Source organism: Caloenas nicobarica, chromosome Z (genome assembly GCF_036013445.1).
Source record: "Caloenas nicobarica isolate bCalNic1 chromosome Z, bCalNic1.hap1, whole genome shotgun sequence".
Taxonomy (NCBI): domain Eukaryota; kingdom Metazoa; phylum Chordata; class Aves; order Columbiformes; family Columbidae; genus Caloenas; species Caloenas nicobarica.
In genome coordinates, this window is record NC_088284.1 from 1,733,035 (window position 1) to 1,759,959 (window position 26,925).

The following is a 26,925-nucleotide window of genomic DNA, read 5'->3' on the forward strand; positions in this document are numbered from 1 at the left end:
CCCTTGTCCTTTCTCTGCCGTGTTTCCATCTGCCAGCGCCTTAAGTCAACGATGTTCTGCCAACAGCGACTCCCGCAAAAAATAATAAAAGAAACACACGACAGAAATTCTGCTCGCTCAGGAATACGTGTCCTTCAGAGCGCAAAATACCACGCCGGCTTGAAGAATTTGCCAGTTTTAAGAGCCCTACGCCTTATATTGCACCTTGTAACATGAACCATTTTCACACAATCCGAAAAAATATAAAGAAAAAAACCCTTAATATTTAAACAAATATGCAGTATTTCGGCCTCGGCCTTTTCACCGTCTTTCCCATTGAGAAATCTTGACCAGTTCTTCCAGTTTTTTGGACAAATTGGTCTTGAACGGAGCAAGTTCCCCCCACCCCAAACTTGCCACCGAGGATACGAGATCGGGATTTGCCACAAAAAAGCCCAGCAATTCCTATGAAAAACCTCAAAATTACAGAGCTGGGCTGGCTACAAGTTGTAGAGCTACTAGATTGAACTTCACTCTTATTTTATGTCCTTAAATAATGACCATTAAGACATTTATTCTTAATTCTAGCGCTTTCTAATCGGTATTAGGTACCAAGCGTTTGGGGTTAATTTATACCCGTTATTTGAAGGATTTCCAAATACTTTTTTTGCCTCAATAATCAGGTTGTTAAGGACTCGCTACATCCCTCCACAGAAGCAAAAAGATCACTATGAAACTTCAGACAAACATCTAATACAAAGGCATTTCTTAATTCAATAAGACGCTACGTGACGGGGGAGGAATTTGCGTTTCTCGTGCCGTATCCCCACAAAAGCGCTTTAAATGAAATAAAAAGATGCTGCCGGTTCCAGGGAGCTGCACAATGAGTTCTTGTCTATAAGAAAAGTTCCTAAACCACAAAAAAAATTCATAAATTTCACGCCCTACAGAAGTTTGGCACTTTCTTGCCTGTGTGATCGTCAATTCATCGGCAAAGCAGTTAATTCCCGACTTCAGCCGTTTCATCTGTTTCGAAGACAATAAATACGTGGCAACAAAGAGGCGATTAGACGTATTTAAACAAGAATAATACCTTGTCAGGAAAAAATTACCGTCGCCAGAGTGTCATCTCTAGCTTCTTTTGAAGAGGAGGAAAAAGAAAACGTACGGTGCGGTTGGTTTTTTTGCTCGGTGTTAACAAAGCGGCTTCTCGCAAATAATATTTGTAAAAATTAAAGATATAGGAGCGTTTCTGCCTACCTGCTACCGTGATCTTGGCCGCCCGGCTGACGATGGCTCCGATGCCTTCTAGAGACGCTTCGCACTGGTACAAACCTTCGTCGGGCTTGTGGTGCCGGGAGTGGACGATGTTCTCGATCAAGAGGGACCCGTTGGCCAACTGTTGCCTCCTCTCATCCACCGCCAGGTTTAAGAAGACTGCGTCTTTCTTCCACTTGATCACGGGGGCTCCTCGGTCGGATTCGGCCGCGCAGGGCAGCAGGACGTTGCTCCCGCGCGCGGTGACGGCGTCCAAAGGCTCCGCCAAGAACCTCAACGACGTGAAGGTCTTGAGCTGTGAACCTGAAACGGTAAAACAGTGAGACACGGAGTAAATATTGGTTGTACTTCTCTACGGAGAAAAAAAACAGACTCTATTAGATTGAGAAATTCAATATAGGCAACCCCCAGAGGCACCATTTGATAAGAAGGTACGTTTCTCTGCAAACACCAAAAAAATAAAATCATCTTCCACCTCACCAGAACAACGTTCTCCTCACTATTGACCAGTACGGCCACCGACTTCCAGTAAGAAGAGAGAAAAACCACATGAGCATGTCACGAAATCACAGATTTGTTGGGTTGGAAGGGACCTCTGGAGATCATCTGCTCCAACCCTTGAGCTAAAGGAGGTTGCGCAAGGACGTGTCCAGATGAGTTTTGAACGTCTCCAGAGAAGGACGTTCCACAACCTCCCTGGGCAGCCTTTGTAGAGACTTCTTAAAAGACTTGGTCTAGACTTTCTATGAGTCTTTAGTATAGAGAAGAGGCAAGGGAGGTGTTGAAGACCCGAGATGTCCACCTGCTGCAAGAACACGGGCCAAATTCTTCCAACTCCACCAATCAACCTTGTTTAGGTTGGAGATAAATCAGACCAGAAAGGCAGAGGGAGATGCTCTCAGAGCAGAGCTACACCATGAGTAGAAAAATCATTCACATCATAGAATCGTTGTGGCTGGGAAGACCTTAAAGATCATCGAGTCCAACCGTTAACCCAAGTCCACCACTAAACGGTGTGCCTAAGAACCAAAAGGGCACAACCCAAAACCACATTAAGTGGGTCGTTTTCTCTACCGCATCAAGAATTTCCTAATAATTTATACCACAGGCAAGTTGTATATTTAGACTTCAAGTCTCAGTGACTCCACTTGTGGAAACTACTCCGATATTTTCTCTCTATATATCAGAACAAACCTAACATTTCTGAGATCACCGGCTTGTCCATCCCACCCCATCCAGGGGAAAAAAAAAAAAAAAGGCTTTTTCTTCTTCATCGCCAAATTAATCCTTTTACCTCATTAAAGAAAATGACAACAAAAACTTAGACAATAAAACTATTCAAGAAGCCTTTCAGTTCTAAGAAAGAGATTAATTTTTCTCTATTTTCTACCTCAAACCAAAGCTTTCTAAGAATATACATATAACGATGCATAAACTTGGCATTTTCTTTATCGAAACTAATTTTATTGTCGAGCACTTAGTTCCACCCGTACGCTAATTGAAGCAGATAAGTACCCGATTGTCCTTCAAAGCATATAAATATTAACAAATTAGTTGTGGCTTCAAAAAATTAATAAAATTCAGCAAAGGAGAACGCAAGAGTTGGAAGTTTCAACTTGTAAAGTATTTCAGGCACAACAACAATAGCGCTATAAGAACTTATAATGAGTTTTCTTATAAGAAGGATAGTCAAATTCCTTCTCTATGCGTAAAATTAAGGACTGTCACCAGAAAAAGAATATATATATATTTAAAAAAAAAAAAAAAAAAAAAAGAGTATTCACATATTGAATTAAGACATGTTTTAAATTTTACTCACACTATGAAACCAAATTCGCAGCTTAAGGAACACACATTGAACCAGGAAATTTCAGCTGCTGTAGAAGACAAGTGACCATTAAATAAGCCCCTAAGCCCAATTTCTAGACGATTCCTTTTCATAATTTGCCTGAAAAAAGTGCTTGTTACAGTTTCTTATCATTGGGGGATCTTCTTGGGGAGGGGAAAAATTTCTCATTGAAGATTTCGGTATTCATCAGATATTCATTAAGAACATGTATAACACACCCCAAACCAAACTTGAGCCTATGAAATAATTACGAAGACACCGCACAAAACACAACTTAATTCTTAACGCTGCGTTTACTTTCAGGCCTAAGAGTTTTAAAGCATTTCCCCCGATCCCTTTTCTCTTATACGGGATTTATCCTGTTTAAAAACGACAGGATTTGAGACAATGACGAAGTTCTTTAATATCTCGGCCGTCCCGCGTTACACTCGGTGTCTTGTAAACGGCCGCGACTGTCAAATCTGTTTTCCCGTTTTTACAGGCAGGGTAGGAAACTCATTTTAAACCAGAGATGCTAAAACCTCCAATTTAATCCTTATTGCAGTAGCTCAAGTGAAACGGAAGGCAAGGAGCGATGAAAAAACCAAGGAGAAATAAGAGATGAAAAGCTCTTGTAAAACTCGCCGCAAAAGACTCGTGTTCTACGTTTCCAAGTTTTGCTCTCCCTCCTTTTATTCGGCATTTTTGCTCATGCCCTTAAGTTTTAATCGGCATTTACTCGCAAACCCTTAGAGCTCCAAGACGTCGAACGGCAAAAAAAAAAAGGCAATGGTGATTTGGGGAAAAGGCGCTTGTTCAAATTTACGCCGAGCCCTGATGTACGTTTGCAAAAACCAACGTACGCCCATAGCGTTTAATACTTTCTTCTAATTCCTGCATCTCTTAGAACATCCTTGAAGCTCCCTTGGGACACCTGGTTATCTCCAGACCTTGTTTCCAGGTTCTTTGCATCTCACAAGCTTCAAAATTCAGAATAAGAGAGGAAAGCGCTGTTAAATCTGTTGCAATAAATACGTTTGCCTTTTACGCGCGTGCTTGCAGCTGCCGTAAGTTTAAAAACTAAATAAAAATTAAAAGTTAAAACAGATTTAAAGGGAATTAAGAGTCCTGCGAACCCGACGGGTCTGGGACGCCTTAGTGTTTCCTTTTCCCTCAAGCGCAGCACAAGGACAGATTTATGAGATCTCGGGCTTAACTAGGAGCGGTGTAAAGATTAAACGAGCTCCGGCGCAAAGCTGCCGTGTCAGCGATTCCGAGCACATCCCCGGCATCAAACGCCCGCGGATCTGAAGCTCCGAGGTCAAGGAGAGCGCCCTCGGCAATAATCACACGTCCTTTAGCTAAATCAAGGAGAAAATAGAAAGGTAAAGCCCCCGTCCTTGGGCCCTCACTGCTTCACCGACCCCGCGCCACGACCCGCTCTGTGATACTGGAATAAAACCAACGGGCTCCTCGCCCCGACGTGGAACATCAGAGGAACTTCAAGGTTATCGCTCTCCGAAAATTAACATTTAAAAGATGATCTCTTGATGCGCTTCTTAATCAGGCCCTTGCTTTGAATCCTCCACTTTCTGCTCCGGCTTTGTGAAATATAATATTTTTTTTTTTCCTTCACGTTCTGCATCGCTTGCTTCCATTACAGAGAGGGAAGAGATGTCACAGTCGCAATAAGGCCACCCCTGGGGCTTTCTTCTCTTTTTTTTTTTTGATTTCAAATAAACATTAAGAAATAAGACTTTTCGCACACAGCCCATTTGAAACTGGTGATTACAGAAAGACCCCCCGGTCACACTGAAATTCGGCGGCAGAGCAACGGAGCTGAACTAAGGCTGTTACAATGAAGTGTATTTATGGACACACACACTATATATTTTTTTCAGAGGATTTTTTTGCCCTTCATCTAAAGACCCTGAAAAATTGCCTTAATAGCCAGACTAATAAACATTTATTTACATCCTCAGGTAACGCAGAATACGCAGGAAAACCTTACATGGTTTTATCTGTTTGCACAAAACACGCTAATATAAAGCTTAATATCTATTAAACGGAAAAGTTCTTGTTGTAATGGTTTTATTATAAACTTCTCACGTGCCGAATGTTTCATTTCGGCTCGATGAAATTTTGAGAAGCGCTTGATGTTCAGGTGCGGAAAGAAAAATTCCTGCTCCAAGAAACATATAACGCGACACACAAGGGTGCGGTATATGGAAGCATCGCTCGATTTTTTCATATAAAAATGAATATATACGTTTTATCAAGACTTTCATCACGATGTTCCGAATCACAATGGCGCTGTCACAGGATTCTGGACTGCAGTAAAAGTCCTTGTAACAACAACCCCATTATAACTCCTCAGTATTCCATGAATCACTAGGAACACGTAGGGACTGATTTTTACTTTAAAGCTTCTGTTGGATAAAAATCGGTGATAAAAATTGGGTGTTTAGCTGCTTTAGCATTAAAAAGGACCCCACTACTCACCCCCCGAGTGCTCAAAACATCAATTCCAAAGAACTTTTGCTGGGTTTGACGAGCAACACTTAGAAAAAGGGCTTGATCCGGGCCTGGTCCGAGACCGCAGAGCAGATTCATCATTTCTGACCCACTTTTATGTGTAAAAAATCACATAAAAAGAGGAAATTAAACCTTTATCAAGCAGAACAGGGTGAGTTTCAGGAGTATTTCTGCTCCTTTCGGCCACCCCCTGACTACCGAGGGCTCTAAAAACACCTCAGGCCTAGGTAGGCCTGGCTTAAAACCACCAGAGCCAAAACTGTTTGTTGAACAAAACCTAGTCTCGAAACCAGTTTAAACCGCTTCTTCGAGCTTACTAATCACTTTAAATTACAAATTCACAGGAATAAATTCAGAAGATCCAATTACCCCGGCATGAAAGAAGAGAATCAGAAGATATTCGGCACGAGGGCGTTTGGCTACATTAAAAATACGAGTAATATCGGAGGAGGATTGAGATTTGCTCAATGTGGCAGGACGCGACATCTCTTCTGCTTTAAGATTCCCAGAATGTTTCAATTACGTTATCAGAAAATCGGATTATTGCTGGGTTTCCTCCCTTTTCCTCAAAAAAAATCTGCACCCGCTAATGCTCACGCAGGAGTTCCACAAAAAAAGAACAAAGATCCAGCATTGTATCTACAGATTGAAGCACAGCATCGTTGGAGCTTTCCGTATATTCCGTTTAATATACTTTTTGAGATTAAAGAACCATAAAAACACATAAAACCAACCCAGCGCTGAATCTAAGCCAAGCAGAAAAAGGCTAAAAAGGGGAGAGCTGAGCGGAATATAACCAAGAAAAGGCCCAAAGATGTGGAAAAAATTGCGGAAAAATGTTAAAAGTCAGACTGCAAAAAGGAGATGTGAACCAAGAGAACAGACACATGTGCTACAAGGAAAGGGCAAGGACATGGAAACATATGTAAAGGAGAAATAAAACAAGTCAGGTGAGGAAAGGATAAAGAGGAGGATGAAAAGATACTGAAGAGTAGAAGTTAAAACATCAAAAGAACAAATCAGTTGGTGAAAAGGGAAATCCCTTGGAAAACTTTAATTCAGAGAGCAAAACCAGAGCCGGTATTTCCACAGTTTGATATTTGTTTTAGTTTTCTTGAGATGGTGGCGCATTTAAGGAAAAAAGAGCGGAGGAAGAATTAAGAGTGAGGGAGATGGAAGAAAAATTGCAGAGCGCTGTAGCTCAGAAGAGCCTATAAAAAAAATAGCGCCGCTCAAACACGTGGCAGCGCTCAGAAAAAGCCACTTCTCATGAGGACAAAACATTTAGACAGGGGGATTTTTGTTTTCCTATTTGCTCATTTCTTCAATGTGTTCCTCCTGCCTCGGAAGCCATTGAGCAAGGCGATAAATTAATTTGCGTTTCAGAGCGAACCCTTTCATCCTTTTTTGTTCTCTCCCCTCCCCGGCAAATGCATCCTCCTGAATTTGCATGCGTTAGCGTAATGAAACGTTAATTATACCGTGTTTTGGATGGGACGAGCGCAGGGTTTCAATCCATCTCAATAAATCGCATCAGGAAGGTGAAAAACACCGGCCGAGCTCATCGGGACGTGACATAAAAGACACAAACCCATCGGTGGGTGTGATTTAAACCCGGCATCCGACATCGAAAAACCACTTGGAAAATCACAAAGAAAGGAATAAATAGCCATTACATTAATGATACGCAGACAAATCGGGGTTTTTACTGGTTTTGTTAGAAACTCGAGATGCATTTGCACCCGAGGACGAGCGGGACTGCTCTGGCAGGGGTGGGTTATCTCCTTCAACATATTGGGCCATACCGCTGCCAAAAATAACGTGTGCGCACTCTCCGGCACAAACTCCACTGATTTTTTTAATACCGAGACTAATTCTGGGCTTGGTTCTGACCTCTGCTGCCTTCTCAAGCATCTTCAACGCTCTCGCTGGGCCTTGCGTCCCCATCAGGGCAGGTCCCTTGGGTCCCCACCACCAAAAAAAACCGTCACAAACGCACCTTGTGCGCACCCGAAAATGCCGATTCATAAAGCAAAAAGCACCCTAAGTAAGGTAGACGAAGCACAAGTTGCATCCTCGTTGCGCGCACTGGATCTTTAATTATCGCGTCCTCTCCACCCGCGTTTACAAAACACAGAAAGACGGTTTCGCCTTTACTCCTTCAAATTAAAATGCTCCCATTTCTATTTGGCAAAAGGCTCCTGGGAGCAAGGGAATGGGGTTCATTAAGGAAACAAACTGCAGGGCGACAATAACGTATGGGAATGTTAAAGAAACAAATGGGGACTTTGCTGCAGAGCCCAATGGGCTGCGTGCCCTGAATGCATCATTTCGGCTTCGCAAAAACCCCAAAGAATTAAGATATATATAAAAAGAGTCTAATCTGAGCGTAATCTAAGTCATAAAACATCCACCAGCAATGGATGTTGCAAGGGATAATGGCTGAGTAGCAAACTGCTCCATCACGCTCCCTTAATGCATCAGAAAAACACCCACAAACCACTCCATTTGTTTCATAATAAATCACGGTTTACGTGTTTGACTTTCTTTTAAGTCCGTGTCTGTCTCTCAGCTGCAGGAACAGAAAAATTGAGGGGCTACACAAAAGGACAAAAAGCCAGCAAACCCCTCACAACTCCAGAAAGAATCCACACCTTGGGGGAAAAAAAAAAAAAACACACACAAATAAATTAACAAAATCACCAGCTAGAAAATGAACCTCTCCTTTGGGAGTCTCACGTATCACGAGCCCCAGGACAATGGATTTGTAGCTGTGCACCTTCTAATTGAAACATAACCAAATATCCCTTACTTTTAATTTTTCCATCAGCACTAAAGGCACCATTTTTGTTTCACGACAACTAAAACCGCCTCGTTTAGAGATCGAGCCAAATATACGATTGGTCGGATTTTGAAAACGGACAATGGCGTTAAATTAATCCGCATCCGCGAAGTATCTGCGCCTATATTATAAAATCTGCGTTGTGATATGATGGGAGAGCTTTTCCCAAAAAGCACAAAAACCAGAGGACCGGCTTTTGTGGCAGATCAATATTCAGAACGCGTTCGCAAAGACCAAATGAATAAGTATTAAATACCATCGTAAAAGGTGTTTCAAAAAGATGGACACAACTGCAAATTGAAATGACTTGGAAATTTAGCCCATCTTTTTGAAACACCCCGTATTTCAAATATATCTTAGAGCTTAGAACAGACTTTGTCCCAATAACATCCAAAGTCGCCAAGGAGTTCACTAGTGTTTAGCCGTAAACTTGTTTTCTGCAGGAGAAAAGCTCAGTTAAATAGATCTGTGGAGACTTTAAAAAGCTTCGAAGTCAGAGCACAAAATTCAGTCCTTCTTTGTAAAATGTCGTGCAATAATAGTAATTTCCACTCAATTCTAAAAGTGGAGCAAGTAAATCCAAAACACCGATGGCCTATCCCCGACCTGAGCAGCTTCCTCGCAATAAATAAAGTTATTTTTAGGAGTTTGCCAAAGCTCCACAAGGAGCGGCCCGACGTTACATTACTCACTTGAACGAGTTTCCAAATTGAAAAATCGCTACGATTGCAAATCCGGAGTTGCCGCTACACGGGAATCCGCTGGAAATAATTTCCGATCTGAATATTGCCATACGGCCCCGTCGCCGTCGATGAACAAAAACCGCTCGTGTGGATAATGTCGTGCAGATGGGGCAGCGGCTCCGGGGCCTTTTGCCAAGGCCGGGCCTGCTCGTGGCCGCCCCTGAAACTCAACTCCTTCTCATTGCGAATATTTCTGGGATTAAAAAATGAAAAAGATACATGTACCAAAAGTATTTACATCCCGTAGGTTGGACTCAGACTGAGGTTGTAGTGGTATATCTGACATATTTCTCTATTTGAGGTAATTGGGGAAAAAAAAAATCAAGCATCAAGGCTGTGGTTGGGGGACTTGGAGGTGGTTTTGTTCTTGTTTATTTAAATAAAAAACAAGACGAGGTCTGTAAACCGAAAACACCAAACGAAACTACTCCAGCATACGCAGGCAAGAGAAAATTCAGACAAAACCTCGCTAATTTTGCTCCCGCAAACGCGTTTGGCCCAAAGGTCGAGCCAAAAGGCGCAGGCCGGGGAGGCGAAGCCGCAGCGGGACAGATGATCTGCGCCCTCCACGTTAAACCACGAGCTGCCAAACCGCTCCAAATGAAGCGCTGCAGCCCAAAAAGAACGTCAGACTGTTTAAAACCCAAATATTTTGCGTTTCCTGCATCTCCACTCCAGCCTCTGATTAATCTTTCTTTTACGTGGGTATATCGACTTGCGCAAAAAGCGTCACTCCGACCCCACGCGAAAGGGTTTTCCCCCAACTCTACCACAGATTACAAAGGCTTTTTATTTTTATAATGTTATAAACTTGGCTACGGTTTAATAAGCTACAAGAATTTTTTAAGAACGTAACAACCAAACGTACCAATTACCAATAACACCCAATCTCCGCCTCCCCTCGTCCAGCTCAACCCTATCCTGCTTATTTTACTTGACGCCACAATTTCTACACTTTTTTTTTTTTTTTTGCGCCGTTAAGGCTTTATGAATGTTTTCTGCATCCTGTTTGCTTGCTCAGATAAATTCTGGCTACAGAAAAACCACATTGGCACATCCCAAAGCAAACTCCTCCGACCGGCCAGGTTTTATTTAACATTTCTCCTCGCTGCCTTCCAGGTCTCCACCTGATTCGAGCTGGGCAAGGGTTCAATTTGTGCAATTTTGGACATAAAAAAGAAACAAAAAAAAAAATCCAAATCCTGAGCTACGGGAGAAGGAAACGTTGTCGTAGATGGCGGCAAAGTCGTGAAAAACGCAATTGCAAACGTAGAAAGGCAATTCTTGAGTGGGGGGGGGAGACCCCAGCCATCATTTCGTAACCTTTGCCATCGGTAACAGCTTCTTTTAAATGCTAATTCATCACACAGGGCCCCATTGTAGCAGGCGCCCGGCGAGGACACAATACCGACTTTATTCACCAAAAACCCTCCAGAAATTCCCTATATTCCGGAGCTACAACCACCGCCCTCCCTGCCCTGAATACCAATAACCCTCGGGGCGTCCGTCACCCCACGTGTCTTTTCTCCGGCCGCAAAGTTTCCCAAGTCTGCTGAAATAATCCCCGTTTATTAAATAACTATCATAAAAGACGGGTTTTGTTCGCCGGGAATTGCTGCGACTCCACAAACCACACAGAATCACAGAATCACAGAATGTTAGGGATTGGAAGGGACCTCGAAAGATCATCTAGTCCAATCCCCCAAAAACCACCGCACTGGTGTAACTGGGAATGACATTTTTCTAGGCGAAAACCGCCAAAAATGATAATAATGAATTGAGGAGCAGCTGCCAAGAGCCGAGCGCAAGCCCACAACTTCTTTAATTGTGCGCTTCAGTTTACGCTACCCATGGTAATTAATGAAATTAAAGCCCTCTAGTCTGCTTGCTATAGGTGCACGCTTCAAATATCCCATTCTGCATGTTGGTTTTGCATGTTTAATGGTACAATTCGCCATTAAAAACCTCCCGTTAAATATAAAAATGCATCATCCTCCCATTAAGATCTTCCTTCCCCACTAGAAAAAGAAAAATCCAACCCATCAGTGCTGAATAACTTGATTAGCACATGACATCATATTATATATATATATATATATATATGCAAATAAAAGCCCGTAAATACTGATGGTCTCTGGCTTCCTATAGAAAAGACAAAGTGTGAAAATGAAATGAAAATGAAATACAAAAACTTGAGGATACAGGAACGAAACCAACACGTAACATCGCTTGCTGTGGGCAGAAATAAAGGTGAGGACCAAGCATTTTAATTTAAATTCCTGGCACTTGTGTAGATAAACAGCGTTTGGTAATTTCAGTGAGGTACTAAAGGGGTTTTTCACTCCCAAATGGCCCATTTCTACCAATTATACCAATTAATTAGGGGAAAAAAAAAAAGGAATAGAGGTGCATCTTAGATGCATCTTCTGGTTTTCCTCCCTTTTCTAGTCTTTTATTTGCTCTCTTATTTTTGTTCTGTATAATTTTCTGCTATAATAACAACACGAGCTAACGGAATTATTTAAATATTGATTTATCCTGTCGTTTTTTTCAACTTTTTATTCTTAAATCAAGCACAAGCGACCAGAAGTAGGACGGACGACCACAAGTAGGAGAACAAAATCCTCTATTTTGCCGTGTCTGCTTGTATATTTATATACTTCTTATTTAAACGGAAGGCTGTTGAGATTTTGCAGCAGCATCCCCAGGGATTTCAAGGTGCTCGGTGATGGTTTTGTGGTCCAAACCCCATCCCATGGTTTGACCATCCTGCAATATTATCTTCCCAGATCTACAAAAGCAAGTTTTTGTCTCAAATCTTAAGCCCCAGGACGTTTCTTTCTAAAACTCGGGATCTATTTCTTGTTTATTTTCTGCACCGCTATCGTTCATTCTTCTCCCTCTACAGCATTTAAAGTACTTGGAGCACGTAAGTCACCAAATACCATTTATCCACAGCTCTTCTAGAGCCCGTCTATTCAATATTTCAATGTACGAGCGCTGAAAAAAAGATGTTAAGTAATAGAGCGGCCAGGAACCTTCATGAGTCAGTGCTTATATGGGTTTTTTTAGAATAACACGATATAGATCAGAAGAAACAGAGTCTGGGCTTCGATATTTCACTGTTGGGTCCTTTGAATAACCAGACACTGAATTAAAAGCATGAGCCGCATTATCTGGGACATTACCTGGTCAAAACCACTAAACCCCATTGCAAAATTACTGTCGGCTTTTACGCCAAATCCCATTCGGAGCTGAAAACTTCAAATATATTGTGTAATAGCGGCTGATAGAAATGCACGTTATACAGTTTTATGAAGTGTTGATAAACTCAATAATAAAAATATATTAAGACGCAGTGAATTCTTAATTATGCAATGCGATTAGAGGTCATTTGTTCGCTTTTAATCACGCTGAGTAATTGGCTCCCTCGCTACACACTGATGCATTTATCATTTTTTAGAGAAGCGGTTTTAATATGATATATGATGTTTTAAACCCGCTTCACATCTCCGTGGACAACTGCAAAAGATAAAGGGCAGAGATTTGGGCTCCGAGGATGGAAATTGTGGTTAACGACACCAGGGGGTTTCGATGGGGCTAATTAAGAGCTCCGCTTAAGTACAACAGATCAACAAAGCCCCACCAAGTCCATCCATACACTAAAATGCCAACCAAGGAGATCCATCTGTCCTCGGATTCATGTCCCTCCGTCCTGTAGCTTTCCCCAGAATATCAAACTTGGCACCCGAAACGATGAGCGGTTTGGCAGGTGCCAGTTTGAGCTGCGAACGAAGTGGACTTGATGGTTACGGGGATGGCGGGGGGGATTTCCACAAGCGATACTACCTGGCAAAAATATCACCCTGTAGCTGGCTCGGCTCTTTCTCCCGAGCGTCAAATCGACACCCACAAAATGGATAAGTCTGCGGAAGCGCTGCCAAGGACCTCGGCTTTACTAGGCCTGGCTTATGTTAGATACGTCAGAGACTCCAGAGCCGCTCCCGGCAATGCAGGCGATGGAAACCACCAAAATTCCTGTGCAAAGGGATGGATGAATTGCATATTGAATTGTGGTGGGAAAAGCGGGGGGAAATCTTTCAAGTAATAGAATGAATGATTTAACTTAAAGAAGAAATCAGTCGTGTTTTTTAAATTATTGGATGTAACGCCCACCACACACCATCCAAACCCTGTTTGTCACTCGGACACGAAGATTTTTTTTCTGTCAAACCACCGTGTTATTCTAGAAGAATCAAGCATCAATAACTGAGTTTTTACCCCAATTCTCAAGTATACAAACACGTACAAATGAATTTGCAGGTGAACGAAAAGCTATTGCCAGACCCACGAGAAAAAGGCGGTGTTTGGAGGATCTTTTACAGGAGAAATGTTATTTAAATGCTCCTCAAGCAAAGGGAACGAATCCACAACTGCATGGCGTTCGTAAATCAAAGCGTTCAGTAATTAGTCCACTTTTTTTTTTTGGCAATACATATTAAAAATTCTGTTACTGTTAAGGAAAAATAAGATTTGCAGGCGCCCATTTGAACGCCGGGACAACTTCCAAAGGCCTCAAGGCAAAATTCATTGAAAGCACAGCAAATAAACTCATCAAAATCATTTTGGTAGGAAGAGATTCTCAAGAATTAACCCAACACCCAACATTAACCCAACATCGGCACTAACCCACGTCCCTGAGAACCTCAACGCCAGCTCAAATAGAGGACAAAAAATCAATTAAAAATGGACTATACGTCGCGGTTTATGATCCTCGTGGTCCCTTCCAGCCCCGTGTTCCGTGATTCTGATGTACTCAACAATTTCATAACCCGCTACTGCAAACGCCCAAAAAATACCTTTAGTTTTGATGCAGAACTTAAAGCACTTTCTATTCTATTCCTACTATCTATTGTTTTCTATCATATCATCAGCTCGTACCCGAAGCTTTTACTAAGCCTGGAGAAGAATCAAACAAACCAACCTGATTTATGACATAATTGAATTTGTGATACGCTTGGTCAGAACCAGGTAGATTCTTGTGTTTGATATCAGCGCAAATATGTGCAAAATCATACCCTTATAAACGTGTAAAATATTAAAAAAAGGCATTGATATTGCCCTACCGTTTGGTTTTCACCCAGTTTTCCATCCTTCCATTTCTAGCATCATGTAGAAGGAGAGCAGGGTTAATACAGAAAATAGTAAAATATAAACACAGAAAATAATAAAATACATTCTTTGGATCTCAGCAAGTGCTTATTTTGGATCCAGCTTGATTTCTGGAGCAATATTTGGCTGAACGGCCACCGGTACAAACACGTACAGAAACGGACTCAACACATTAATTCCCTCCGAATCGAAAATATTTTTAAACGCGGGAACAAATCAAAACGCCATAAATAATTCCGGTTATCTTAAAAAGCAGGACTCCAATCGCTAGAACGCACCTTCTTCTCTCCCAGAAATAATATTCTTTCGAGGGAAATCGCGCAGCCCTGAGGTAAAACTAATATTTTCAAGTTTTATCCCTCGTCGGTTACAAAACTCCGCTGACCCCGTCTTCTTGGGTCTATATTGATTTTTCAATTAAAAATTTATCAGGACTAGGGAAAGTAATAAAGCGGCCAAAATCACTAAGGGAGACGCAGAGATGAAAACAAAATCCGATTGTTTCCAAGACGGGCAGCAAAAGCACTTGACGCACAAAATACCTAAAAACAGGACGCAAAAATCGAGAACAAGAAAGGAAGGAAAGGGAGGAAGAAGCAGAAGACAATCAATGAAGGTAGATTTCTAGTGAAAAGGTTAATTAAATCTTCCGCCGACTTTTGCTTTGGAAGTCGCTGCGAAAAGAATTTTGCTTGGCCCCGAACGATGTTGAAGGAAAACGCCACGGTATGGAAATCCATCCAAAGAACGTCAGGGAAAACAGGATAATTTAAAAACAAAAAAATCCCGGCATCCAACCTCCAATTTATTTTGACTGTATCTTCAGTAACAGCTCAATTTTTAACGCTACGCTTCATTTCAGTGTTTTGAAAATTACAGAGTCCCCTTTCTGCTAAAATAACGGAGCTGGAAGGAGCGCGGGGCGGGAGGAGGGAAAGAAAAAAGGGGAAAATTACTGTATTTTTTTTGCCCTGAACAACATGCCAACATTCACGGATTCTCACATGCTCGGATGGGAACCTCTCATGTGTAAAATCCAAAGTGCGGGATGCGGTTTCTCCGCAGAGTATCAGAAACTCATTTTTTCAGCCTCAAAAGGGATGGTAACAGCTTCACCTCCTAAAGAGGCAGCTCTCATGGAAGAAAATATTTAATAATCAATTAAAAAAAACCCACAACAAACCACAAAGTCAACAGTGAAGAAATGGGCTCCGAGCGCTGGTGTGATGAAAAACCGCAATTAAATTTTGCTGAAAAACTCCATTTCTCCAGAATTTAAGCCCTGCTGCTTTCTGAGAACCGAGGAAAGTCATCTCTCCTGAGGATTACGAAGCGTCGGGCAAATAAATGAGAAAAATACAAATAAACAAGAGGAGGAGGCTCAAGGATCCGTCTCAACTCCGTGACAGCCGTGAAAAGGCGATTACACAATATCCGTGTCCAGCATCTGTCGCCTTCACGTTATATTTCTTTTTCCACACGTGAAGAAGGAACAAAACGAAAAGGAAAAATAATATTATATTGGATTTACAGGGGAAGAAAAAACAAACTTGAAGTTTTCACTCCCTCCATTCTCTCCATTAAGATTTTTTTTTTTCCTATTTAAATACCCAACTTTGAGAAATAAATGCAGACATGTATCTAAATGATGCCACTATAAGGACAAGTAGCATTCAGAAGTAGAAAACCATCCTATAGACCAGACTTTTAATGACTTTTAAATAAAACAGAAGAGCAGAAATCAGCCTTAGCATATTCTATGAAAAAAAGAATCAACTCATCAGAAGGAATCAAGAGGAACCAGTCAGAGATATTATATTTTATTACGTATGTCCTATTGTAATTGGTCGCTGTGACCAGCAAGAGAATCATTTCCCCAGGTTACTGTTCAATTAAAAGGTCAATAAGACCAAAAATCCAACCGATTTTTACCAAAACTTCTCTTGCAACCCAAAATACGCCAATTTTCCTAAAAAGAAAGAGACACAAACTCTCTTTATCCAAGTTCCCCCCAGCAGAGGTCACTGAATTAATAATAAATAAAAAATAATATATGGACATTTATTCTTAAAAAAAAAAAAAACACACAACACACCTCTCGCTGCCTTTTATACCCTTTAAAATGGAAAAATCTTGTGCAAAAGTCGTTAACAAAATTTGGAGTCCAACATGATTCAGCTTTATGAGCCAAGTACTAAACACGTCGTTAACGCACAAGAACTTCTACAAATTCCAAATCAGATCCAACATAGAAAATTCAGTTTAACCTTTTCTCTTCTTGTCCCTATTTCTTATTATCTTTTTTTTTTTTTTTTTTTTTTTTAATTTGGGTTTTCTTTTTTCCAGAACCACAAAAAGCTTCGGCTGGTGCAAATTAGCAGAGTTGAAGCCTTATACCTAAAAACTTCAGAATTATGCAAGTGTTTTCCATCTGTAGATGGAAAAATAAAGGCAAAATTGCCTCATTGTGTCCGCTATCTTCATATAAATCTTCATTTTTCTACAGATCAGAGATAATTTACAGGGAGTTAGTGCATTTTTGAACAATTCTTAGACTTTTAATATTAATTCTTCAAGCTCGGGCGCTTTTTCCATCTACGCAGCACGGCCTCCTCCCACAAACCTCAGAATTTACATTATTTATCTGCTGATTGTTCCTAAACGAGACGTGGGGGGGGGGGGCAAAAAAAAAAAAAAGAAAGTTTCTGCTCAGTAAATTGTGTTTGAGCTTTAGAGAAGGGGAAAGAAGGTGTTTCTCTGAAGTGCTTGAGAGCCGACGTTTCTATTGCGTTTTCTAATTTAAAAATGCACATTTCTGGAAGTCGCATTGTTCGAGCTGAAGTGCTTCCCATTGTTTGCCACCCCAGCTCCTGCCAGATGACCCTGGTGGGGCTTCTTTGTCTCCCAACCTCCTCATCACCCTTAATTTCTCCTGAAAAAGGGACAATGTGCTCGCTCGGCGGCCTGTTCCGAGGAGCAGCAGTTGGGGAGCCGGGGTCTCCTCCCACCCCTTTGGCTTTTTATGCCACGTCCCAATTATCCCGGGAGAAGTCAGGCGTTAATTAGTTGATGTTATTCCTCAAGGCTGTCAGGAATAAATTGTTCTTTATTTGCCAGGATTCCCAAAGGGAGGGAGGAGGCCCCGCAATGAGCTCTGACACCCATGGCCCTCCTGCCAGGGCCTTGTCCTACTACTACTACTACTACTACTACTACTACTACTAAATAATAAAATACACATACCCACAGCTGCCTTAGAGACTGCAGATATCTAGCAAAATCATCTCTTTAAGAGGAATTTAAAATCATAATAAAAAAACTGGACGGAGCTCTAAATAACTCTTCTTACTCTCAAAACTTGCAGATATATCTTTAATTTGGAGCCACATCCCCATGGCTTTTAAACACAAGTTTTGCATCTTCTTTATAGGGTTTAGTCATGATACTAGTTTAAAAAAGGAGAAACTTCACAAGAAAAACAAAAAAAAACCCAGCTGAGTTTAATTAACACATTTACTTAAAGATTTTGTACTTAATTTGCTCAGATGCTGCACTTGGGTAACAAACCCTAGCAAAGGTAAAGTACGGAAAAGTGTAAAGTAGGTGTAAAATTGCAGCCAAAATACATTCAATTTTAGAAATTTAAATTTAAAGTATATTATGTTTAAAAAAAATTACAACATTCACTCCTGGGGGAGGCAGTTTTTAGGGGGAAAAGCCCAAATTCAGACCATCGCTGGGTGACGCTCGTAGCTGGGATGAGCATCTTTCAGCTTGTTTACTCCTGGTGTAAAATGGAATAAATTCTGCTTAACCAAAGCTATTAGATACAAGAATGGACGACAAAAAAATAATCATCATCTGCTTTATGCTGTAAATTAATGAAAGCTTTCAAAGCATAAGGACATTGCACTCCCGGCTAGTTGAATTCAGTCATTTCTGATTCAGACGTGTATATATAAAGTCTGACCTAAGATGGTACCACTTAAAAGCCAAATAGCCTAAAAATAGAGATGCTAAAGGAGGAAGTTTCAGAAAAATAAAATCAACAAGTCTTTCCAGGGTGAAATTTCAAACAACTGGCTAAAATGTGAATTAACCATGATTCAAATACTAATATCCTGATACTACTTTCCAACTTCCTACCCAAGGTAAACAGGATGGATCACTCCCTTCATCTTTGCGATCATTTTTTATACTAATAATTAAACAACACTTTATCAGGAACCGACGGGCATGAAGGAATAACTGCAATAAACTGCCATTTCCCAACTTTTGCCCATAGAACACCGTACGGACTCAGTATATATTATTATATTCATCTATAAAAGCCATAAAGAGGTTTGAGGTTTGGTTTTTTTTGGAATGAAACATTTTCATTTTTCATTTTCAAGGGTCTTTTTTTTTTTTTTTTTGCATCACTTAAGGATAACTACGCTGTACATTATTACAATAGAAACATATTGCTTTGCACACACCAGATACTCCAGAAACTTCATCTCCTGATAAATTACATCCCATTTTCCTACCCTGCCACCTCATTAATTCCTCCTCTGCCCACTGAGTCCCCTCCAATATTCCAGTTTTCTACCAAAGCCGTGGCACATTTTGCTCAGGACACCTGCTCCTCCACCAAATTTGGCCAAAATAGGCCAAAACATTGAAAAATTATTGGCAGGGAGAAGGATTTGTAGACAGACAGGAGAGTGAAATTCATTTTGTGCTGGAAGACGCAGACAAAAATACTCAGAGTTAAGACAAAGTGGTTTTATAGAAGATATTTAAAGTTATTTAAAAAAAAAAAAAAAAAATCACCCCAAAGGTTAACAACATGTTCCTGAGGAATTTTGAAAATTTAGCTCAATATTTTAATATTTAGCCAGATTTTGAAATCAAGAAAACTCCCCCAGCTGCACAGTTTTGTCCAGCAGCCCAACCACATTTTGACTCCATCAATGGGAACATTGTATCTTATCCCAAGGAACCTACACCAAGTTTTCCCCTTTTTTTTTTTTTTTTTTTTGCTAAAAGGAAAAAATAAAATCTCAAAAAGATCACAGCCTAAATTTACCCTTTCTGAAATCAAGAGGCAAATTCATTCATTTTAGCGGGGAAACCGCTCAAAATGCACCTGAAAACAGCCTTAAATTGATTTCAAACATAACTTGAGGGGAGAGAAAAAGTTTAAAATTGGACTTTTTACCCTATATAATTAATGCAGCCTGTTCCAGTATAGGCAGAAAACGGAAACTCAAGGCTAGGGTTAAATACAGATTTTTCCATTATTTTCTGTGAACACAACAAATGTTTCTGCACTCGAAGATCTGAGCCCAGAGCATCCACTTACAGACATTGGGGAATAACATCGCTACGCATCTATTTTCTTTATGGCAATAACATAAATCCAAAAACACATGGCCCTAGTGACAACACGTTGTTGACTTATTCATTATTTAATCTTGCTACAAGGCCGACAACTAAATGTTATCAAGGCGTTTGACACTAAGATTCTTCAGGAAATTAATTTGTCTCGTTAAATGGAAGATCGGCTTTGATCTCAGCGAAACCGTTCGCGACGTGCGATGAAGACTCTGCCAGCCTTCAACTGGGTAGAACATTAATTATGACTCGCGTTCACTGTGTCTTTCGGAAAAAAATTCAGTATTTGAACCCACCTCCTCCAGAGGACGGATTACAGAGATCTAAGTTTTTAATTTTTAACTAAATCTATTGTGTTTCCATTAATTAGAGTTCCTTCCAAGTTTTGGTGGGAAACGTGTTGATCATTGAGTCATTTTGGTTGGAAAAGCCCCTCAAGATCGAGTTCAATCGTTGACTCAACGCTGGCACTGATTTATATTATATATTTGGCTGCATTTGAAAACCCAACTTCGCTGTGTATTTAAGTGACAATATATTTGATTTATAGGGACCTTTGGTTACGTTCACCGAATGAGATAAGTCTCAGCTCCTTTCGACTTGATGCGAGTGGCCAATTCAATAACACAGAAGTCTCCCAAATTCTCGACGTCTTCAAAAAAATCGGATTAATACTCTATCGCTGGGTATCACTTTTGCAGATATAGACGTTTTAATCCTGTGATATGAAATATCTCAGACACGGACCCAAAAGTAACATAATGCCAAGTGTTGGAGAAAAGCAAAGGGGGATCAGCTCTTATGTGGATTCACATTGACGCTAATTACGATCTAAAAGTTAAAATAATTATCGCCTCTACCTGTACATTCTACATTGATCCACTCTCCACACATATGTTAAACCGTGTTAGAATAAATCGGTCTCAGATTAATAATTGCCAACTTCTGGACGACTTCCAGACTCTTTCACGCACATCTGCTCCACACATTAATAAAACGTACAGACACCAGCGCCGCACAATTCAGCACAATTTCAATATTTTGTAGAATTAATTATAGGTAATTAAACTTAATATCATTACGTTTGTGTTCTCAGAGGCGAGGATTTTAATTGCTGCGATGTCAACAAATCCCTTTTTCCGCCCCCCCCTCTAGATCAAAAACCAGCTCTGTGAACGGCATCACCACACACGCCAGGATTTGTTAAATTCCTATAGAACGGCAAGGAAATATCCCGGTTCATCAGCATCTCTCTATACGTTTTGCCCTCGCCAACGAGTGCGTCGTTACAAATATTGATGGTTTTCCGCGCTCGGTGGCAGAGTCCCAGGTACCGTCCTACCTGCCAACCTCCCCCGCGCTGCAATTTAATTAATTAGCGCCGAGTGCTGAGCGAGCAGCTGCTCGGTGGCCGGTGCCTCGTTTATTTATGGCCGGATCTCTGCATCGTGAGCGCGTTGGGTTTTTCGCCGTCTGCGCGACGAAGATCCGCGCGGCTCAACTTGACCGGCACTTCACCCAATGGTTTGTGTCACAGCTCATGGAAAAAAGCGATGAAGAGGTGCGAGATTCCAGTTTTGAGGCCTTTGTTCTATTCGGACTGATTTATGAGGTGGTCATCTAATAAAAACCCCTCACCAGCTTGCGCGTGACCGCAGAAACGTTGTATATTATGAGCCGACCTCCTTTGTTTAACGGGTAACTTGGATTTTGCAGCCATCAGTTCCTCCCCACGCCCCATTCTCCTTCACCATTAACTCCACATTTCCTCATCTACAGAGCCCTAGAAAAGGTAGTTTTCATTTTGCAGATACCTTCATATTTCAAGTTTAAGTTTTGGTCTAGTGTGGACAACTTGATCAAGAGTCAACCCCTGAACCACATTTTTCCTCCTCAGGTTGGCACCGTAAGTAGATTCGCCGCGTTAATCTAATTTTATTTAGGGAAAAAAACCCAACAATTGGTTTTAAACCAATGGAAATATTCTGATTTCAACAGCAAAGCTGCAGCATAAAACTGGTACGTGAGACCAGGTCAATCTACTGAGAAACCAAGAAATTTTGCAGCTCATCCAGCAGCACCAGGGTCTAATACAACCCTTAGCTACACATTGTTACCATTATCCATTTAATTCCATTACAAAGAGAACCTAAAGCCAGCAGTGGGAGCAAATAAAGTATTAAATTAATAAGTTATTTAATAAAAAGTGACCGTCCCTATTTGAGAACCACAGTCCATCAGTGTAACAGATGTAATAGCGGAGTCTGATCCCATCTGTACCGATAAGTCAAAGAGATTGAAGAGATTTATTCCAGATTTAAGTTTATGATTCACATCTATATCACCTTACTTGAAGGTAACTAAACTACCATATTTCTGAGCTCAGTAATATTAATTACTAACCCCCAAACCAGCTTTCAAATAGTTTTGTGAAGAAAAATACAAAAAAAATAACGAATTTTCAGGCACACGCAGACTGAAGGAATCTCTCTTTAAATATAGCCACATATACCATTTGTGACAACAGTAACAGCACCGAAACCTCTTTCAGCTCTTTCAGTTTATGACATTCCGTGTTAAATCTATAGTTTGGATTACCATCTCGTGCACATATTTCAGAAGAATTTCTAATTTCAAATGGTGTAAACTGAAGAGTAAGAGACCCAAAATAGTCCTATCAATAGCTTACTATGTGTATTTATTACAGGGAGTACGGGAAGATAAAATTTGAACAGGCCAAAATTAAAAAATAAAATCAGAACGAAACAGAGAAGCATAAATCACAGAGTGAAGAGTTCAAAGGCCTGTGAGTAATACAAAAAAACTGCATCCTGCGATGGAAAATTTGGAATAATCTTAATTACCGCAGGAATGCACCTGACAGAGTCCCAGCTGCCGCAAGCGGAATTTGTTGCTATAATCAACAGAAAATGGGCTTTAGTTACTAAAAACCGCTACCTTCAAACTCCCGAAATATTTATGAGGTGAGCGACTTCGTCTGGGAACAGCGTGATGCAAAAATACGAGCTTAATATCAATTATATTGGTTCATCCTGACAAGAGTCTCGGCAAATAACTCACCCTTTCCTGGGAAATCGAAGCTAAATCAAAACTTCATCTGCACGAGTTTCAGAAACCGCAAGAAGAATTAGGGTTATTTAAAAAGCATCTTGGAAACCCACCTTCCAAAACAACACGGGTCATTTGAGAGGAAACTCTGTTGCTAGGAAACCATAAAGAATTAACGTAAAATCTGTTGGTTATTTAAAAAATAAATTCTGATATACCCAAGGAACACATTTGTGTAAAGGACTGAATTACGAGCGTCAGACCGGGTTTAAATCCAAGGCGGAGCGAAAACATCGAGAAGTATAATCAACCGCCAAGTAGATATTTGCGTACTCGACATCTCCTCCTCCATCCAACAAAATATAATTAACAACATCCAAACGAGGGCTGAATCCTGGAGCTGGTTCAACCAGCAGCAACAATAAAATACAATAAAAATGCCTTTTCACTTGATGATACCCGTATTTCTTTTAGAACTACGTGACACTTAGAGATGCTTTTTCACTGAATACTCACGTACCATACTCACAAACTATTTAAATAAGAGAGGGGCAATAAAATAGAAAAGATATATGATTTTTCGGCTGCGTACCTTCATTTGGATTAAGTTTCTTCTTAGATTCTATCACCCGGAGTGGAAAACCTTCTGTTTTAAAGAAGAAAAATAAGAGCTCTCGCTGCTTCATCACCTACAACTCTGCCGAACGGGCTTTAATTTACAGCAAACGCACCAGCCCTAAAAAAACTCAAGGTAACGGTTTGAAAGGCAAAGGAGGGACACGGGTTAATGGCAAAAGGCAAAGGTTCAACCGGTGTGAGCTTCAATTCCACTACACAGCACAGAAAATTCAGCAAAATTCAGTCGCGCACGGAGGATTTAAGACTGGCAGGTCGGTATTTATGGGATATCGCAAAATAAACCACATCGGCGGGTTTGTTTCCACAGGTGCTCGGCTGGAGAAAATACTGCGAGAGAACTGAAATCTCCATCCGATCAGTTTTTAATTAGAATGGAAAATAAGAGTTGAAAGCTCAGGTGAAACGAGAGATTGGGACGTTTCGAGATACGGGCACTAAAGCATTTCAAGTTCAATTTGCTGTAAATAATTTTTGATGCAAGGATTTCACACTGACCGTCAAGTGACTAACGTCTAGTATGGTAGTTTTAGAAGGAAAGTTCCATACTTGGGAATTTTTTCTTTGAATTTATTGATTTCTTTGAGATGAGCTGAGCCTCGTACGCTGAAGAACCAGTTCCCAATATCCCAATATCCTGCGAACCAACACAGGGTCCAGATGGGAAAACTCAAACGTTATTTTTTTTTCTGGTGCCCTCATCTTCCTTTTTTAGTAAAAACACCTCAATATAATTTTTCCTTTAATCACGGTAAGGCTGATTGCGTTGAAAAGGTGGAGAAAACGCAAAACTGGAGCCAGTCGGTAACGGGCAACCGGTTTGGGGAGAATATTTAACATATCCCTGGGTACGCGTCCATCATCTTAGTGCTCTAAGGACGCAAATTGCGCGGGAACACATGCGTAAAAATTTGCCTATGAAAACAATGAGAGGTTTGAACCAGTGAAAGATTTGTCAGTTGAAATACAAGGTGAAATACCCAGAATTGAATATTTATAACCGCACATCACAGCTTGATTGCGTTTAGTGCGGCTCACATGGGAATCGCTTGATGTATAGACTAAAAATCACGCTCAACTAACATGAAGAAAACCCCACGTATGGTTTGAGCTTTTAATTTCTTCCTTTACACTCTTCGTTCTCTTCCATTTTCTTTCATTTCCCCAAAGCACAGAAGGAAACGAGTTGGAGCCATCTCTGAAAAATCCCTGGGACGGACTTTAATAAATAATTTATGTGCCGCGACGTTCCAGAAAACTTTATGCGTAAAACTGCATTTTGATACTAAACGGACCTGATTAGTTCAGTGTTTTATCAAACTCTAGTCAGCAATCATCAGTTAATCAAAGTTTAATGACGTGTGGCCCCAAAGTTGCAACGACGCGATTTTATTCATCGTTGCACCAATAAAAATAACGCGTAAGGGATTCCAGCCGACGCACCCTAAGGAAGGATGAACTACAGCGCACACCAAACGGTGCAGAATTTTTGTAAAAATTTAACAGCAAAGAGTAAAAAACGACACGTAAAAACTACATAATATTTGCATTGCAAATCCACACTTTGAGCTAATTCATTGATTTGAAGGATTAAGAAAAAAATGAAGGGTTTGAAGATAAATTAACTCTGGAAATGTTCCGTTCGTAAAATTTAACTAAGATCTTTGCCTTTTGTTTGGGGTTTGCAAGGGCTGGGGGTATTTTTGGGGGTTTTTTGGTCGGGGGGGGGGCGGGGTGGGTTTAGTTGGTTTTTTTGTTGGGTTTGTTGTATTTTTTGTTGTTTTTTTAAATAAGGCCCAATTCAGGTTTCCCCCAAGTCCTCCAAGACTGAGATCGCGTTCAGAGACAACATTTAAAAAAACAACTTAACAAGACCTCCAAAGAAAACACCTTCATCCAAAATAATTCAAGCACAAAAGTGAACGCATTAAAAAAAAAAAAAATATAAAATACCTGCTCTGTATCCAGAAGGGGTTTCAAAATCTCTCCCTTGGCTGATATTAAAATTCCACGGTTATCAGTAGCCACGGCCATTTAACCACTCGAGTGCCTTTGGATGTATAACAGAAACCCTGGGAATTGACATTTATTCAGGCTCCGAATACGCAATTTGGCTTCTTTTTTTTTTCCCCTGCTCTTCCCGCTTCAGAGACCCCAGCGGGGATCCCTTGAAAAACCGGCGCCGCCGGCATTTGCCAAACCACTTAGCGAAGGATTTGGCATTTTGAGAGACGATTTAGTTGCCGGGTGATTTGCATAATATCCCAATCATCCCAGTTTCCGTGTCAAAATATGAAGACGCTACTAAGCCTTCAAGAAGCGCCACAAAAACGGGATAAAAGGAAGAAAAGATTCTGACTAGATACATTGATTTTTCTCCTTGTTTGAGTCGTTTTTTCCACGGCTTTGGACAAAAGAAAACAAAAATCCCTTCTTGCTCAGAGCTGTTTCTAGACCAGTGGAAAACACCGATTTGGGAGGTTGAAGGGACCTGTTGTTCTCCCCCGTACGTGCTAAAAGACGCTTTTCTCTCCTCTTTTTTGAGCGATTCCAGACAAACCCGTGAGCACAGGCCACAACTGAACCACCGTCACTGTTTCATAAAGCTTTAAACTTCAAAGGAACGCGACTTCTAGACAATTAAAATGCTTCATAAAAGGACTAAACCGGAGCAAACAGGCCAAACCAGAGCAGTTTGGCTCAGGCTCCAGAGGCGGGAAAGGCCCGAGATGTCACCAGGCCCAGAACTCCTGTTGGGAACCCCACAGGGACGTGGAACGCGAACCGAACCCCAATAACCGTTCTACTCCATGGCATTTTTTATTTTCTTAGAATATTCTGATAATTATAAAAACAGCTAAAAGTTTCTTTTAGGTTTTAACCGCACAGCAAGGCCCCGGTAAACGTTAAAAACATCTATGTCGCTAAGGTAGAATGGACGCACGCAGGAAAACCTGAATGTCACATAAATCTTAAAACGCGACTTGAATTCCCAACAGATACCACAGATAACCGGCATTATTCAAGGTCTAACAACTGGGAAGGATCTCATCGTAACTAAACGCTATTAAAAAGAGCGAAAACACACTTTACTTGACACGCGATCTAAAAATATATCCAGAGTTTTGTATCGGCGGGTGACGAACGTTGGCTTAATAAAGCCCACGAGCACCTACCTGGCTTAAACCAGACATCAGATTATGTTGCATGGAGCAGTAGAAATGGAAATAATATCCTCAAATCTAAACTTGCCAGGCGGCAAAGAAGTAATTTAAGTTCTGGAAAGATCACCACAATTTCAATTTTGTACATTTGCAATTGTACCTCTGAACAGGGGGACCCTGCAGCTCAATTTAATTCCACGTGTTACACAAAAACACATAAGAATTCTAAGAGTTGCCTTATTCGTCTCGAGCATCACACGAGACCGTGGATTTCACGGTCTAGTTATTATTATTTCCTAC

At 40.8% G+C, this 26,925-nt stretch overlaps 1 protein-coding gene across 1 annotated transcript in view; it reads right to left on the reverse strand.

Annotated features, from left to right (window-relative positions):
- DCC (DCC netrin 1 receptor) overlaps positions 1-26,925 on the reverse strand; it is a 357,209-nt gene that overhangs the window by 241,018 nt on the left and 89,266 nt on the right. The window contains exon 2 of the mRNA XM_065656469.1: positions 1,240-1,560. Within this exon, the coding sequence (XP_065512541.1) occupies positions 1,240-1,560 (321 nt within the window). The remainder of the gene's footprint in view (positions 1-1,239; positions 1,561-26,925) is intronic.